Source organism: Nomascus leucogenys, chromosome 4 (genome assembly GCF_006542625.1).
Source record: "Nomascus leucogenys isolate Asia chromosome 4, Asia_NLE_v1, whole genome shotgun sequence".
Lineage (NCBI taxonomy): Eukaryota > Metazoa > Chordata > Mammalia > Primates > Hylobatidae > Nomascus > Nomascus leucogenys.
Genome location: NC_044384.1, coordinates 84,744,325 through 84,756,853, shown reverse-complemented (window position 1 = coordinate 84,756,853; position 12,529 = coordinate 84,744,325). Strand labels below are relative to the sequence as shown.

At 55.0% G+C, this 12,529-nt stretch overlaps 2 protein-coding genes across 4 annotated transcripts; one reads left to right on the top strand and one right to left on the bottom strand.

Moving 5' to 3' along the window:
* Positions 1–239: 239 nt before the first annotated feature.
* On the top strand, positions 240–7,481 carry SYVN1 (synoviolin 1). Of its 3 annotated transcripts, none has more exons than XM_030811170.1 (16): positions 240–354; positions 1,188–1,336; positions 1,554–1,646; positions 1,732–1,884; positions 2,026–2,074; positions 2,456–2,559; positions 3,168–3,294; positions 3,390–3,489; positions 3,566–3,631; positions 3,727–3,843; positions 3,940–4,103; positions 4,386–4,514; positions 4,595–4,765; positions 4,852–5,038; positions 6,049–6,200; positions 6,275–7,481. In XM_030811170.1, the coding sequence occupies exons 2-16, from the start codon at positions 1,205–1,207 to the stop codon at positions 6,379–6,381; spliced, it is 1,851 nt and encodes a 616-aa protein (XP_030667030.1). In that variant the 5' UTR covers positions 240–354; positions 1,188–1,204; the 3' UTR covers positions 6,382–7,481. The 3 variants fall into 3 exon arrangements, with proteins under 3 accessions (XP_030667030.1, XP_030667029.1, XP_012352091.2); XM_030811169.1 differs by having other exon boundaries at positions 4,592–4,765; XM_012496637.2 differs by having other exon boundaries at positions 290–556; positions 4,592–4,765.
* Positions 7,389–12,512, bottom strand: MRPL49 (mitochondrial ribosomal protein L49). Its single transcript, XM_030811171.1, has 4 exons — positions 12,337–12,512; positions 10,111–10,261; positions 9,151–9,275; positions 7,389–9,037 (listed from the first exon to the last, which is right to left on the bottom strand). The coding sequence occupies exons 1-4, from the start codon at positions 12,412–12,414 to the stop codon at positions 8,891–8,893; spliced, it is 501 nt and encodes a 166-aa protein (XP_030667031.1). The 5' UTR covers positions 12,415–12,512; the 3' UTR covers positions 7,389–8,890.
* Between the last annotated feature and the right edge of the window lie 17 nt (positions 12,513–12,529).

Here is a 12,529-nt window from a genome sequence, read left to right as displayed (position 1 = left end):
GCTGAGGCCACTCAGCGCAGGGGCCATACCATCTGTGACAAATAAATAATAGGGGGACCTCCGACTCCCCCCTGTTGCCCTATTACCTTCTGACCACCTCTCGGACCTCTTGCCCAGCCCTTCCCCGTAGACATGGCCCCAGATACGGTGGTGACACCATTGCTATGGACCCACGTAGGGCGCAGTGCGAGCCAGGGCAGGACGCACTTGGTACGACCCACGCCGCGCCCCGCGCCGCCGGAAGTGAGGTGTCTGACCCCCGAAGTTCCGGTTCGCAGGGGGTGGGGAGTGTTGTTAACCGGAGCTGCAGCCGCAGTCGCGCGGATTGAGCGGGCTCGCGGCGTTGGGCTCCTGGTGAGTGGGGCGAAGTCTAGCCCGAGTTGTGGTTGGGGTCGGGACCCGAACCTTCCCTTTGAGGTCTCCGGAGTCGGCGCGCCCCTCAGCCCCGCCGCACGCTTTCGGCCTGTCAGCTGGCCGGAGACCTCAGACGCCGGTGCGGCCGCTCTGCTCAAGCCTGGGCCCTGCCTGCGACACCCGCAACTCCTGGTGCTCACAGGTGCGCGGCCGCGAGGGCGACCCGGCTCCTCCCGTCCCGCTGCTGCTCTCTGCCGGTCGGCCGTTCTTGTGGTGCCCTGAGTTGACACTACTCCGGGGGTCAGGGGACCCCAGGATTCCAGGCTGACGTTCCCCGCCCGCTCCCGCAGGGCGCGCGTCCGAACTGCCCACCCTAACACAGCTGTCACCGGCGCTGTCGCCTGCCCAGTCTGCTACCCTCTGTGCCTTGGCTGCTCTCAGCCCTGGCTGCGCGTTCCCGCCCCTGGAGCAGATTTCTGCTGTTGCCTCCCACCCCATCTCCTCCACCCGAGGGTCAGCGGTGCAGCTCCCCCTCCTCCAACACTGCAGCTTTTCCTCATCGCCTCCCTAGAGGAGGCGGCTTGGCAGGCAGCGTGGAAAGAGCCCTAGATTCGAAGCAAGACTGACCCAGGTTCCAGGCCTTGCGTCAGTGTGATCACTGAACCCCTTCGAGTCTTATTTGTAAAATGGGGTAGCGTAAGCTATTCTTTGATGATTTCGAGGGCGAAATGTGATTTTCCCCTCACTTTATCCTATTAATTGAGGCTGTGCCAGGCACCGGGCTATTTTGCACAGCACGAGCATCACGTAAGTTATTTTCTTGCCCCATGCAGGTCTCCGGGCCAGGGCAATGTTCCGCACGGCAGTGATGATGGCGGCCAGCCTGGCGCTGACCGGGGCTGTGGTGGCTCACGCTTACTACCTCAAACACCAGTTCTACCCCACTGTGGTGTACCTGACCAAGTCCAGCCCCAGCATGGCTGTGAGTTCAGGGCTCAGGGAGGGAGGAACTCCCTGGGAGGGAAGGAGGAGTCTGCCTGGGCCAGGGGTGGGGCTAGAGGTCAGGTAAGTAGGGAAGTAGCCGCCAGCTGCTTAACTTTGAATAAACTGTGATGAGGATGTGGAGGATCCTGCATGATGAGTTCCAAGCAGAGGAAAGCGGAAAGTGACCTCAAACCACAGCCTCTCCCCACCCCTAGGTCCTGTATATCCAGGCCTTTGTCCTTGTTTTCCTTCTGGGCAAGGTGATGGGCAAGGTGTTCTTTGGGCAACTGAGGGCAGCAGAGATGGAGGTAAGATGTCGGCTGCCCCAAAGGTGAGGGCAGGGTGCTGGGAAAGAATGTTTGGGATCCACATTATTCCCTGCCTGGCCCCCAGCACCTTCTGGAACGTTCCTGGTACGCCGTCACAGAGACTTGTCTGGCCTTCACCGTTTTTCGGGATGACTTCAGCCCCCGCTTTGTTGCACTCTTCACTCTTCTTCTCTTCCTCAAATGCTTCCACTGGCTGGCTGAGGACCGTGTGGACTTTGTGAGTCAAGGCAGGGAGTTCTGGAGCAGGTGGAAGCCAGGGAGTGGCCAGCGGGCAGGCTTAAGGAGCAGGGAGGGCTGGGTTGAGGATGTGGGGTGAGCCCCAGGCTTCCTGACAGGCCTCTTCTGTGCTCTGTCTCAGATGGAACGCAGCCCCAACATCTCCTGGCTCTTTCACTGCCGCATTGTCTGTGAGTGAGATTCAGGGGAGGGGAGGGGAGGACTGGAACGTGAACCGTGGACCTGTACTCCAGAGCACAGGCTACCCCTGACAGCTGTACAGGAAAGATAATTTAGGAAGTTAATTTGCATAGTCTCTGTCCTGTTCCACTCCAGGGCTTCTCAACTGCCTGGGCCCTGAGCCCTTTGCCTTCTCACCTGCAGCCTGGGCAGCCCCAACGACTCCCCCTCCCCCAGGAAGTTCCCAGAGGGCCAGGTTCAGTGGAGTGTGCCCACCTGACTAGATTACTGGGGCCATGGTGGGCTTGAGGGTGGGGCTGTCCTAGAGCATTAAACAGCTGTTGGGCCCTGGGCTGACCCCCCCTACCCTGCATGTGTCGGGGTCCCCACAGCTCTTATGTTCCTCCTGGGCATCCTGGACTTCCTCTTCGTCAGCCACGCCTATCACAGCATCCTGACCCGTGGGGCTTCTGTGCAGCTGGTGTTTGGCTTTGAGGTAAAACTGGCTTGGGAGGTTGAGAGGACAAGCCCAAGGTGACCCCACATGTGCCTTGAATAACCCAACAGACCCTTCCTCAGCACCTGCTATGTGGCCAACCTGTGCTGGCCACCAAGGGGCAGTGATCAGATATGGCTCCTGCCCTCCACACCCTCACTCCTGGGTGATTGGGGAGGAGCACAAAGAGGCTAGGACAGAGGAGGAGCCTCAACTAGCTGGTAATGGACAGGAGAGGATTAGTTCGATGGACAATTGGAGGCATGTCCCTGGCAGAGGGAGAATGTGTTCAGTGACAACAGCTCATATTTGTTGAGTGCGAATTTCACACCAGGCCCTGTGCTGAGCTCCTGACCTGCATCTTATTCAGCAAGACAATACTGTTATAAAGGAACAGTTAATTCTGTCATTTTATAGATAAGTAAACCGAGGTTCACTGAGTTGCCAAAAGTCACAGCTAGTAAGTGGAGGGGCTAGGAGGACCCCGGGTGTGTCTAGAGCCTGTGATTGTACCACTTCACCTGCTGTGCAGAGGCCTGGGGGAGCAGTGTGGGTGCAGCAAGGGGGAGCTGTGTGTTTACATCCCCCTCGTCCCCCTCTCCCTTCAGTATGCCATCCTGATGACGATGGTGCTCACCATCTTCATCAAGTATGTGCTGCACTCCGTGGACCTCCAGAGTGAGAACCCCTGGGACAACAAGGCTGTGTACATGCTCTACACAGAGCTGTTTACAGGTGAGGGGGCCTGGGCCTCTCCTGATCTGGACCAGCATCCTCCACTCTGCCTCCTGGCCCTGTGACCTGCTGCTTTCTGCATCCCCTCCCCTCAGGCTTCATCAAGGTTCTGCTGTACATGGCCTTCATGACCATCATGATCAAGGTGCACACCTTCCCACTCTTTGCCATCCGGCCCATGTACCTGGCCATGAGGTGAGCCCGGCCCTGTCCCCCAATCCTCCTGACCTGATCCCGTCCCTTCTCCTGCTTTCACTGACTGTCCTTTCAGACAGTTCAAGAAAGCTGTGACAGATGCCATCATGTCTCGCCGAGCCATCCGCAACATGAACACCCTGTAAGTAGGCTTGTCATGGCTGCTGTCCCAAGCTCTGTCCTGGGTCCCTCTGCTTCCAGCTCTGGACCTGATACAGCCCCTGTCATCCTAACCAGGTATCCAGATGCTACCCCAGAGGAGCTCCAGGCAATGGACAATGTCTGCATCATCTGCCGAGAAGAGATGGTGACTGGTGCCAAGAGACTACCCTGCAACCACATTTTCCATACCAGGTGGGAGGGGCCCTGGGGAGTCTGCACAGCAGGGCACAGGCCCCAGAAGGCAGGCCCCTAGGGACCTGCTGACCTCTGCCTGGCCTTGACCCACAGCTGCCTGCGCTCCTGGTTCCAGCGGCAGCAGACCTGCCCCACCTGCCGTATGGATGTCCTTCGTGCATCGCTGCCAGCCCAGTCACCACCACCCCCGGAGCCTGCGGATCAGGGGCCACCCCCTGCCCCTCACCCCCCACCACTCTTGCCTCAGCCTCCCAACTGTGAGTATCCCCTTGTCTGGCCACCCAGCATACCACTGGATACTTGCCCTGGGCTGGGTGTGGAAGATGCTGGGAAATTGGAGAGGCCCTGCCCTCCAGAATCTCAGTCTGGGCCAGGGAGGGATGAAAAGATGAGAAATAGATGCTTGCAGTCAGTGTGACCAGTGCTGGGCTGAGGGCCTGTGGGAATAGGACAGGGCTCTCAATAGCCAGGCCCCCTGCCTGGGAGTTGGGTCTGTGTCCATTTGGCCCTTTTCTTACCTCCCTGTCTTCTCTCTGCAGTCCCCCAGGGCCTCCTGCCTCCTTTTCCTCCAGGCATGTTCCCACTGTGGCCTCCTATGGGCCCCTTTCCACCTGTCCCGCCTCCCCCCAGCTCAGGAGAGGCTGTGGCCCCTCCATCCACCAGTGCAGGTGAGCCTTTGGGTACTGTGACAGCCAGGGGGTGGCAGGGATGGAACACTCACTGACTTCTTGTTCCTGCTCTTCAGCAGCCCTTTCTCGGCCCAGTGGAGCAGCTACAACCACAGCTGCTGGCACCAGTGCTGCTGCTGCTTCTGCCACAGCATCTGGCCCAGGCTCTGGCTCTGCCCCAGAGGCTGGCCCTGCCCCTGGTTTCCCCTTCCCTCCTCCCTGGATGGGTATGCCCCTGCCTCCGCCCTTTGGTAAGCTGGGCCACTCTCTGGGTTCTTCTTGGGGGTGAGGTTGGTGTCTGGCCCCCGCAGCCCAGACTGAGCCTCTCTCTCTCCAGCCTTCCCCCCAATGCCCGTGCCCCCTGCGGGCTTTGCTGGGCTGACGCCAGAGGAGCTACGAGCTCTGGAGGGCCATGAGCGGCAGCACCTGGAGGCCCGGCTGCAGAGCCTGCGTAACATCCACACACTGCTGGACGCCGCCATGCTGCAGATCAACCAGTACCTCACTGTGCTGGCCTCCTTGGGGTGTGTCTGTACAGGGGAAGCAGAGTGGGTTTGGTGGGTCAGGAGTGGAGCTGCCAAGAGGTCCCCAGCAGTGGTTCTTGGCCTTTGACACAATGCCAATTCAGGCTACCTACCTACAGGCCCACCAAGGGTCTCCAGGAGTTCTTGGTAACTCCTGGTGCCTGTATTTCCCACTCCAGAAAGCACGTCTGGATCTAAGTAGGAGTGATGTTTATTCGAGAGCTGACTTTAGATCTTACTCCTTTTTATTTTTCCAAAGTCAAATTATTCAGAATTTACAGTGCTTTAACATGATTTTCTCCTGAGATGTGGTGACACTTAGATTGGCAATTGCTGCCCCCAAACTGAGGGAGCGAATAATAGGAAGTCACTTGGAGCCATCCTGGCCCAAGTTCAAGCACTGGTCCCATCACTCGTTTTTGACCTCTCGTTATTTGAATAAAGGGGTCTTAATTCATATTCATAAGTGATGTGTACTGCCAGATACACACCTATAATCAGCACTTTGGAAGGCTGAGACAGGAGGATTGTTTGAGCCTAGGAGTTTCAGGGTACAGTGGGCTATGATTGTGCCACTAAATTCCAGCTTTGGTGACAGAGCCGAGACCCTGTCTTTTAAAAAAGTGACATGTACATAATGCCTGGCATCTAGCAGTGACAGCACAAAGGCTTAGAGAGGAACTTGAGTCCAAGGCTTGAGCACTGTGGCTTATTGAGTGAGTCCCCTCTAAGGTGCCTGACTCCCCAGGGTGGAGACTGCAGGGTAAGAGTGAACAGGTCAACAGTCCCTGCCTGCAAGCACCTTACAGCTAAGGGATAGAATCACTTGGCCCTTGAGTCAAGTCACCCTGTCTGAGTTCATTCAGCATGTTCACTTGTGTTTGCCAGGCACTGGGGCCACAAGGGCACATCATTCTATACTCTGTTCTGCAAGGCTCACCAAGGGCAGGAGAATCTGCCCAAACTAGGATGCCAAGGCCAGGCCCGCCTCTCGTCCCTTCTCTTCCCAGGCCCCCCCGGCCTGCCACTTCAGTCAGCTCCACTGAGGAGACTGCCACTACAGTTGTTGCTGCTGCCTCCTCCACCAGCATCCCTAGCTCAGAGGCCACGACCCCAACCCCAGGAGCCTCCCCACCAGCCCCTGAAACGGAAAGGCCACCAGGTAGGTGTGATTGGCCTCCAGCCGGGGGAGCAGGGAACTTCTCTAGGTTCCACTTCCAGTCTCTCTGTCCCCAGCTCCTGAGTCAGTGGGCACAGAGGAGATGCCCGAGGATGGAGAGCCTGACGCAGCAGAGCTCCGCCGGCGTCGCCTGCAGAAGCTGGAGTCTCCTGTTGCCCACTGACACTTCCCCAGCCCAGCCCCAGCCCCTGCTCTCTTGAGCAGCCCTCGCTGGAACATGTCCTGCCACCAAGTGCCAGCTCCCTCTCTGTCTGCACCAGGGAGTAGTACCCCCAGCTCTGAGAAAGAGGCGGCATCCCCTAGGCCAAGTGGAAAGAGGCTGGGGTTCCCATTTGACTCCAGTCCCAGGCAGCCATGGGGATCTCGGGTCAGTTCCAGCCTTCCTCTCCAATTCTTCAGCCCTGTGTTCTGCTGGGGCCATGAAGGCAGAAGGTGCAGCCTCTGAGAAGCCCTCTTCTTCCCCCACCCCTTTCCGGGAGAAGGGGCAGCCCCTCCAAGCCCTACTTGTATGTGCGGAGTCACACTGCAGTGCCGAACAGTATTAGCTCCCATTCCCAAGTGTGGACTCCAGAGGGGCTGAAGGCAAGCTATGAACTTGCTCCCTGGCCCACCCCTAAGACTGGTACCCATTTCCTTTTCTTACCCTGATCTCCCCGGAAGCCTCTTGTGGTGGTGGCTGTGCCCCCTATGCCCTGTGGCATTTCTGTGTCTTACTGGCAACCACACAACTCAGGGAAAGGAATGCCTGGGAATGGGGGGGGAGGCGGGCAGCACTGAGGGACCCTGCCCCGCCCCTCCCCCCAGGCCCCTTTCCCCTGCAGCTTCTCAAGTGAGACTGACCTGTCTCACCCAGCAGCCACTGCCCAGCTGCACTCCAGGCAAGGGCCAGTGCGCCTGCTCCTGACCACTGCAATCCCAGCGCCCAAGGAAGGCCACTTCTCAACTGGCAGAACTTCTGAAGTTTAGAATTGGAATTGCTTCCTTACTAGTGTCTTTTGGCTTAAATTTTGTCTTTTGAAGTTGAATGCTTAATCCTGGGAAAGAGGAACAGGAGTGCCAGACTCCTGGTCTTTCCAGTTTAGAAAAGGCTCTGTGCCAAGGAGGGACCACAGGAGCTGGGACCTGCCTGCCCCGGTCTTTTCCCCTTGGTTTTGTGTTACAAGAGTTGGAGACAGTTTCAGATGATTATTTAATTTGTAAATATTGTACAAATTTTAATAGCTTAAATTGTATATACAGCCAAATAAAAACTTGCATTAACAATTGGTGGGGTTTGTGTCACAGAATCAATCAAATCAGTGTTGGGCTCCTTGCTGTGGCTGTACACTTGAGAATGGAATGGAATCTCCAGGAGTGAGGGTTTCCATGGAAGCCAGCACTATCCTTGGGGACACCATTGACCATTAACAGATTAGGAAGATGTGCCCATTTTACACATAGAGAAGCAGCCCAGAGTTCAGTGCCCTGCCTCAGGGCAGAGACCAAGTTGGGGAGCCAGGAACTGAAAGCTGTCTTAGCCAGTTTGGGGGTAGGGTGGGGTCTCAGGCCTTTGGCCCCTGTGACTCCAAGTATGAGGCATATATGAAGGCTAGTGAGCTGGGGTTGGGATGGGATGGCAGGCTGAAAGGTCAGCATATTCCTGCCTGCAAACCCTTCCCTAGCCTTGATTCCAGGTCAGGAGGCTGGTGGGGATGGCCCTATGCTGGCTGTTGAGTTCCCAGCCACTCCCTTGTGGTCAGGCCAGCAAGTCTGGTCTGCAATGGAACAGTGACCAAGAATGGGCCTCCTACCTCTCTATCAGAGCCCGGGGCTAACGTGGGCACTCTGTGCCCCAGTGCCAGCACTGTACTTTGAACAGAAGGTCTCCAAGACCCATGCCCGAGTCATCTGTGTTCTCCATAACCTGCACCAAACAAGATCTGGCCTAGAGCAAAGGCTTGGGGATGTTTGCAACAGTGAGCTTTGGAGGGCCAAGGAAACAAAGTGCCCAGTGGCTCTGCCCTGTGCTACCTTCCCCTAAACTGGGGTTGGGCTACTGCTTCCACCAAATAACAACTAGAATTTGAATTGCTGAGCCCAAGGAAAGGAAAACAAACCAGGCCAAGGTGGACCAGGCACATGGCTCATGCCTATAATCCCAGTACTTTGGGAGGCCAAGGTGGGCGGATCACTTCCGAGTCAGGAGTTTGAGACCAGCCTGACCAACATGGTGAAACCCCATCTCTACTAAAAATAAAAAAATTAGCAGGCTGTGGTGGTGGGCGCCTGTAATCCCAGCTACTCAGGAGGCTGAGGCAGGAGAATCGCTTGATCCCAGAGGTGGGAAGTTGCAGTGAGCCAAGATCATGCCACTGCACTCCACACTGGGCAACAGAGTGAGACTCCGTCTCAAAAAAACAAAAAAGAACAGGCCAAGATAGGAGGGAGAGAAAGCTGCTGACGCCCCCCATTAGCCTGGTTATTCCTATTTGGTCTCCCACATTAGGCACTCTCCCCCAGCATGTACATAGGGTCGTTTTCTCCTTCATGCAAGCAAGGCCTGACCCCAAGGTCCTTTAGCCTGAGTTTCTGTATCCCCTGTCTGAGGGGCTCCAACACCCACCTCCCTCCTCCTGAGGCCCCCTAGACTTGATCCACAGGGCACGCTGACATGCAGGCTGCTCAGCTGGGCCTCAGAAGCCTTTCTCCAAGAGCCAGGCTTTAAGCTCCTGGTCAAAGTAGCCCTTGATCCGTAGGGTACCTGTCACCTCATTGACCTGGGTGACGGGTGTCTTCCCCAGCAGCGGGCTCAGAAAATCTTCCACATCTTTCTGCAAGGCCTGGGGAAAGATGACACATCAGGTCAGGCCAAGAGTCCCTTCCCTTGAAAAGACTCCTCTCCCTTCAGCCCTGAAAGGGTCAGGCCAAGCCCCAGACCCACCCACCCACTTACCCAGATGTCCCCTTCCACTTTCCGGATCACAGTCATCTGCCGGTTGCCATGCGTGATGTCCTTGTAGACAGGGATGCTGTGCATCCGAGAGCGTCGTACAAAGTAGGGCAGGTTGGGTGGGGGGTCTGCAACAGGGAAAGACACTGTTAAATCAACTCTTCCTACGTGCCATCCCACCTCAGCCAAGGCCCTTCCTCTCAGTCTGCAGAGGGCCAGTGCACCCAGCTGGACCAGGCCACCTCTAGACTTTAGGTCAGGGGGTCTCCTCTTTCCTTCAGCTTGGAGTCAGGACCAAATTGTTCACCCTGGTACCCTAAGGCCCCACACAAGGCCTGGCACTAAGTAGGTGCTCAAGTAAAAATGAAGTCAGGGACATGCCTCCCTGGATCTTTGGGTCCCCCTCTAGGCCAACCCTTGCCCTCCTCCACTGGGTCAGGGAGGCTGAAATCAATCTCTGGAACAAAGAGATGGGGATTTACAAGCACTGAGCACTTACCATATGCTGGGCTCTGCACTAAGGGCTCTATGTACTGAGCACATTATCTCTAATTTACTAAAACAGGTTGGGTCAAGCTAAGTGACTAATTCAAGATCACATCAACAGTAAATAAAGCCAAATTCAAACCCAGAACTGCCTGACTTCAAGCTGTATTCTTAATTACAGTACATAGTCTGCTGGGGGAAAAGAAGGTCCAAGCTCTTGGGTTTTCTCTCTGTTGTTTACTTTCCCCCACATGGGGAAGACCTGATCCCAACAGTGCAGATGGATGAGTACCAGTGAACAACAGAGGGCTCCACTCCTCGGCTCTTCCTTGGGCATGAGACAGATGTAACCCAGAGGGATTGCAAAACAAGTTCTGAACCCACTGGAGAGTCCGGAGCCTTATGGGGGAAGCCAACCTCAGGGGAGGAGGTGATGCTCCATGAAACTTTCAAATCATCCCTAACCACCCAGCTCACCTCTGGGAGGCTGCCAGCCACTAGGGGTAGGATGATGTTCATGCTTTGGGGGATCTGGGATCCTGGTAGCCGGTAACAGGCGCTCCACAAACTGATATTCATCCACAGACTCCACAAAGCTGGGGTAATCTGGAGGGCCCTGGGTCTGGCTCTGAAGCAAAACAAAAATCCCATTTCTCCATTAGCCTACCCAACACAGGATGGCATAACTTCAGTAAGTAGAGAATGGAAACATTACAGGCAGAGAGAATGACATAAAGGCTGGGCGACGGTGTGAAAGCTATCAGAATCAAAATGGAGTGAGTCACTTGGGTTAAAAATCCCAACAAACAGAGTTAGGGAGGGCCATGAAGAGAGAGTTCTTGTGCACAAATACTTAATAATAAGAACTATCACAAAAGACTGCAAAAACCACAGCCTTGCACAAAGGCCACTGCAACCTTACACAAAAAAATATTTCTGGCTGGGCAAGGTGGCTCATGCCTGTAATCCCAGCACTTTGGACGGCTGAGGCAGGAGGATCACCTGAGGTCAGGAGTTCAACACCAGCCTGGCCAACATGGCGAAACCCCGTCTCTACTGAAAATACAAAAATTAGCCGGGCATGGTAGTGCATGCCTGTAATCCCAGCTACTTGGGAGGCTGAGGCAGGAGAATTGCTTGAACCCAGGGAGTGGAGGTTGCAGTGAGCTGAGATCGCGCCGTTGCACTCCAGCCTGGGTGACGAGACTCACTCAAAAAAAAAAAAAAATTCTGCAAGGCCATCTGTCCAACTGCCTGTCCAATCTCGAACTGGCACCACTCATGTTATTCATCCTTGTAGCCAAGGATAACTATCTCAAAACAATTATGTAATACTCATTTTTCCTTTCCTTTATTTTTATTATTATTTTTTTTTTGAGATGTAGTCTCACTCTGTCACCTAGGCTGGAGCGCAGTGGTGTGATCTCAGCTCACTGCAACCTCCACCTCCGAAATTCAAGCAAGTCTCCTGCCTCAGCCTCCCAAGTAGCTGGGACTACAGACACACGCCATCACACCCGGCTAATTTTTGTCTTTTTTGTAGATACGGGTTTCACCATGTTGGCCAGGCTGGTCTCAAACTCCTGACTCCAGGTGAAATACGTGCCTTGGCCTCCCAAAGTGCTGGGATTACAGGCGTGAGCCACCGTGCCTGGCCCATTTTTCTGTTAAAAACCTTTGTCTTCTTTTACCTCCCTGATAAGCACATAGTCTATACCCATTCCCGAATAAATATCCTTTTCTTTTAGAGTTTGTTATTTAGGTTGACATAAGATAACACCAGTCTTTGGTTTTCCATGGTGCAGGGTACAGATGGGATGGAAAGGAAGCTCAGGTACTCTGAATGGTCGGCCTCTCTTACGATTTCTGTGTGATTCAAAAGAGTATGTGTACGCTTCTGAAAAGTCAGTTAAGCCTTTAGAAACTTAAGGCTTAACTTTCTGTCTCGGTTTTAGAAATAGATATTATTATTACATCGGCAGCGTGGCCCTGTTTGTACCTCCATGATTGCCTGGCTGGCCTTGCTAACCTAATCACATCTGTGATGGGATATAGTGGTGTTTAATCTTATGATTGCCTTAATAATTAAGGCAATCAGCCGGGCGCGGTGGCTCACGCCCGTAATCCCAGCACTTTTGGGAGGCCGAGGTGGGCGGATCACAAGGTCAGGAGATCGAGACCATCCTGGCTAACAAGGTGAAACCCCATCTCTATTAAAAATACAAAAAATTATCCGGGCGTGGTGGCGGGCGCCTGTAGTCCCAGCTACTCGGGAGGCTGAGGCAGGAGGATGGCGTGAATCCGGGAGGCGGAGCTTGCAGTGAGCCGAGATCGCGCCACTACTGCACTCCAGCCTGGGCGACAGAGCCAGACTCCATCTCAAAAAAAAAAAAAAAGAATTAAGGCAATCATAATTCCCCACGCACACTCATATGCTAGGACCCCGCCCTTATCTGAAACGTTGTGGCTAATATAGACACTGTCAGGCACTGTGTTAAGTGCTCCCAAAACCACCCCAGTCTACCATTTTCCCTCTCGATTCTGTATCTACACTCGAGACAAGTTCTCCTGATCGAAAACGGCAAAACCAAGGCCCCAAGTAGGAATGCCTTAGTTTTCGGGGTTAACAATGAGGGTTAACAATGATTAACACTGAGCCTCACACCCACGCGATGCCCTCAGCTCCTCGCTCAGCGCTCTCACCAACAGCCGTAGCCCGCAGCCCCGCTGGACACCGGTTCTCCATCCCCGCAGCGTAGCCCGGAACATGGTAGCTGCCATCTTTACCTGCTACGCCAGCCTTCTGTGCGCGCAACTGTCTGGTCCCGCCCCCTCCTGCGCGAGCTGCCTGCCCAGGCAGGTTCGCCAGTGCGAGCGTAAAGGGGCGGAGCTAGGA

Coding starts and splice junctions, on each gene's coding strand:
- MRPL49 (XM_030811171.1), bottom strand. CDS start 12,414: ATGGCAGCTACCATGTTCCGGGCTACGCTGCGGGGATGGAGAACCGGT. Junction 10,262..12,336: donor GCTGCGGGCTACGGCTGTTG/GTGAGAGCGCTG, acceptor GTTTTGCTTCAG/AGCCAGACCCAGGGCCCTCC. Junction 9,038..9,150: donor AAGTGGAAGGGGACATCTGG/GTAAGTGGGTGG, acceptor ATCTTTCCCCAG/GCCTTGCAGAAAGATGTGGA.
- SYVN1 (XM_030811169.1), top strand. CDS start 1,205: ATGTTCCGCACGGCAGTGATGATGGCGGCCAGCCTGGCGCTGACCGGG. Junction 1,647..1,731: donor TGAGGGCAGCAGAGATGGAG/GTAAGATGTCGG, acceptor CCTGGCCCCCAG/CACCTTCTGGAACGTTCCTG. Junction 4,515..4,591: donor CCCTCCATCCACCAGTGCAG/GTGAGCCTTTGG, acceptor CCTGCTCTTCAG/CAGCCCTTTCTCGGCCCAGT.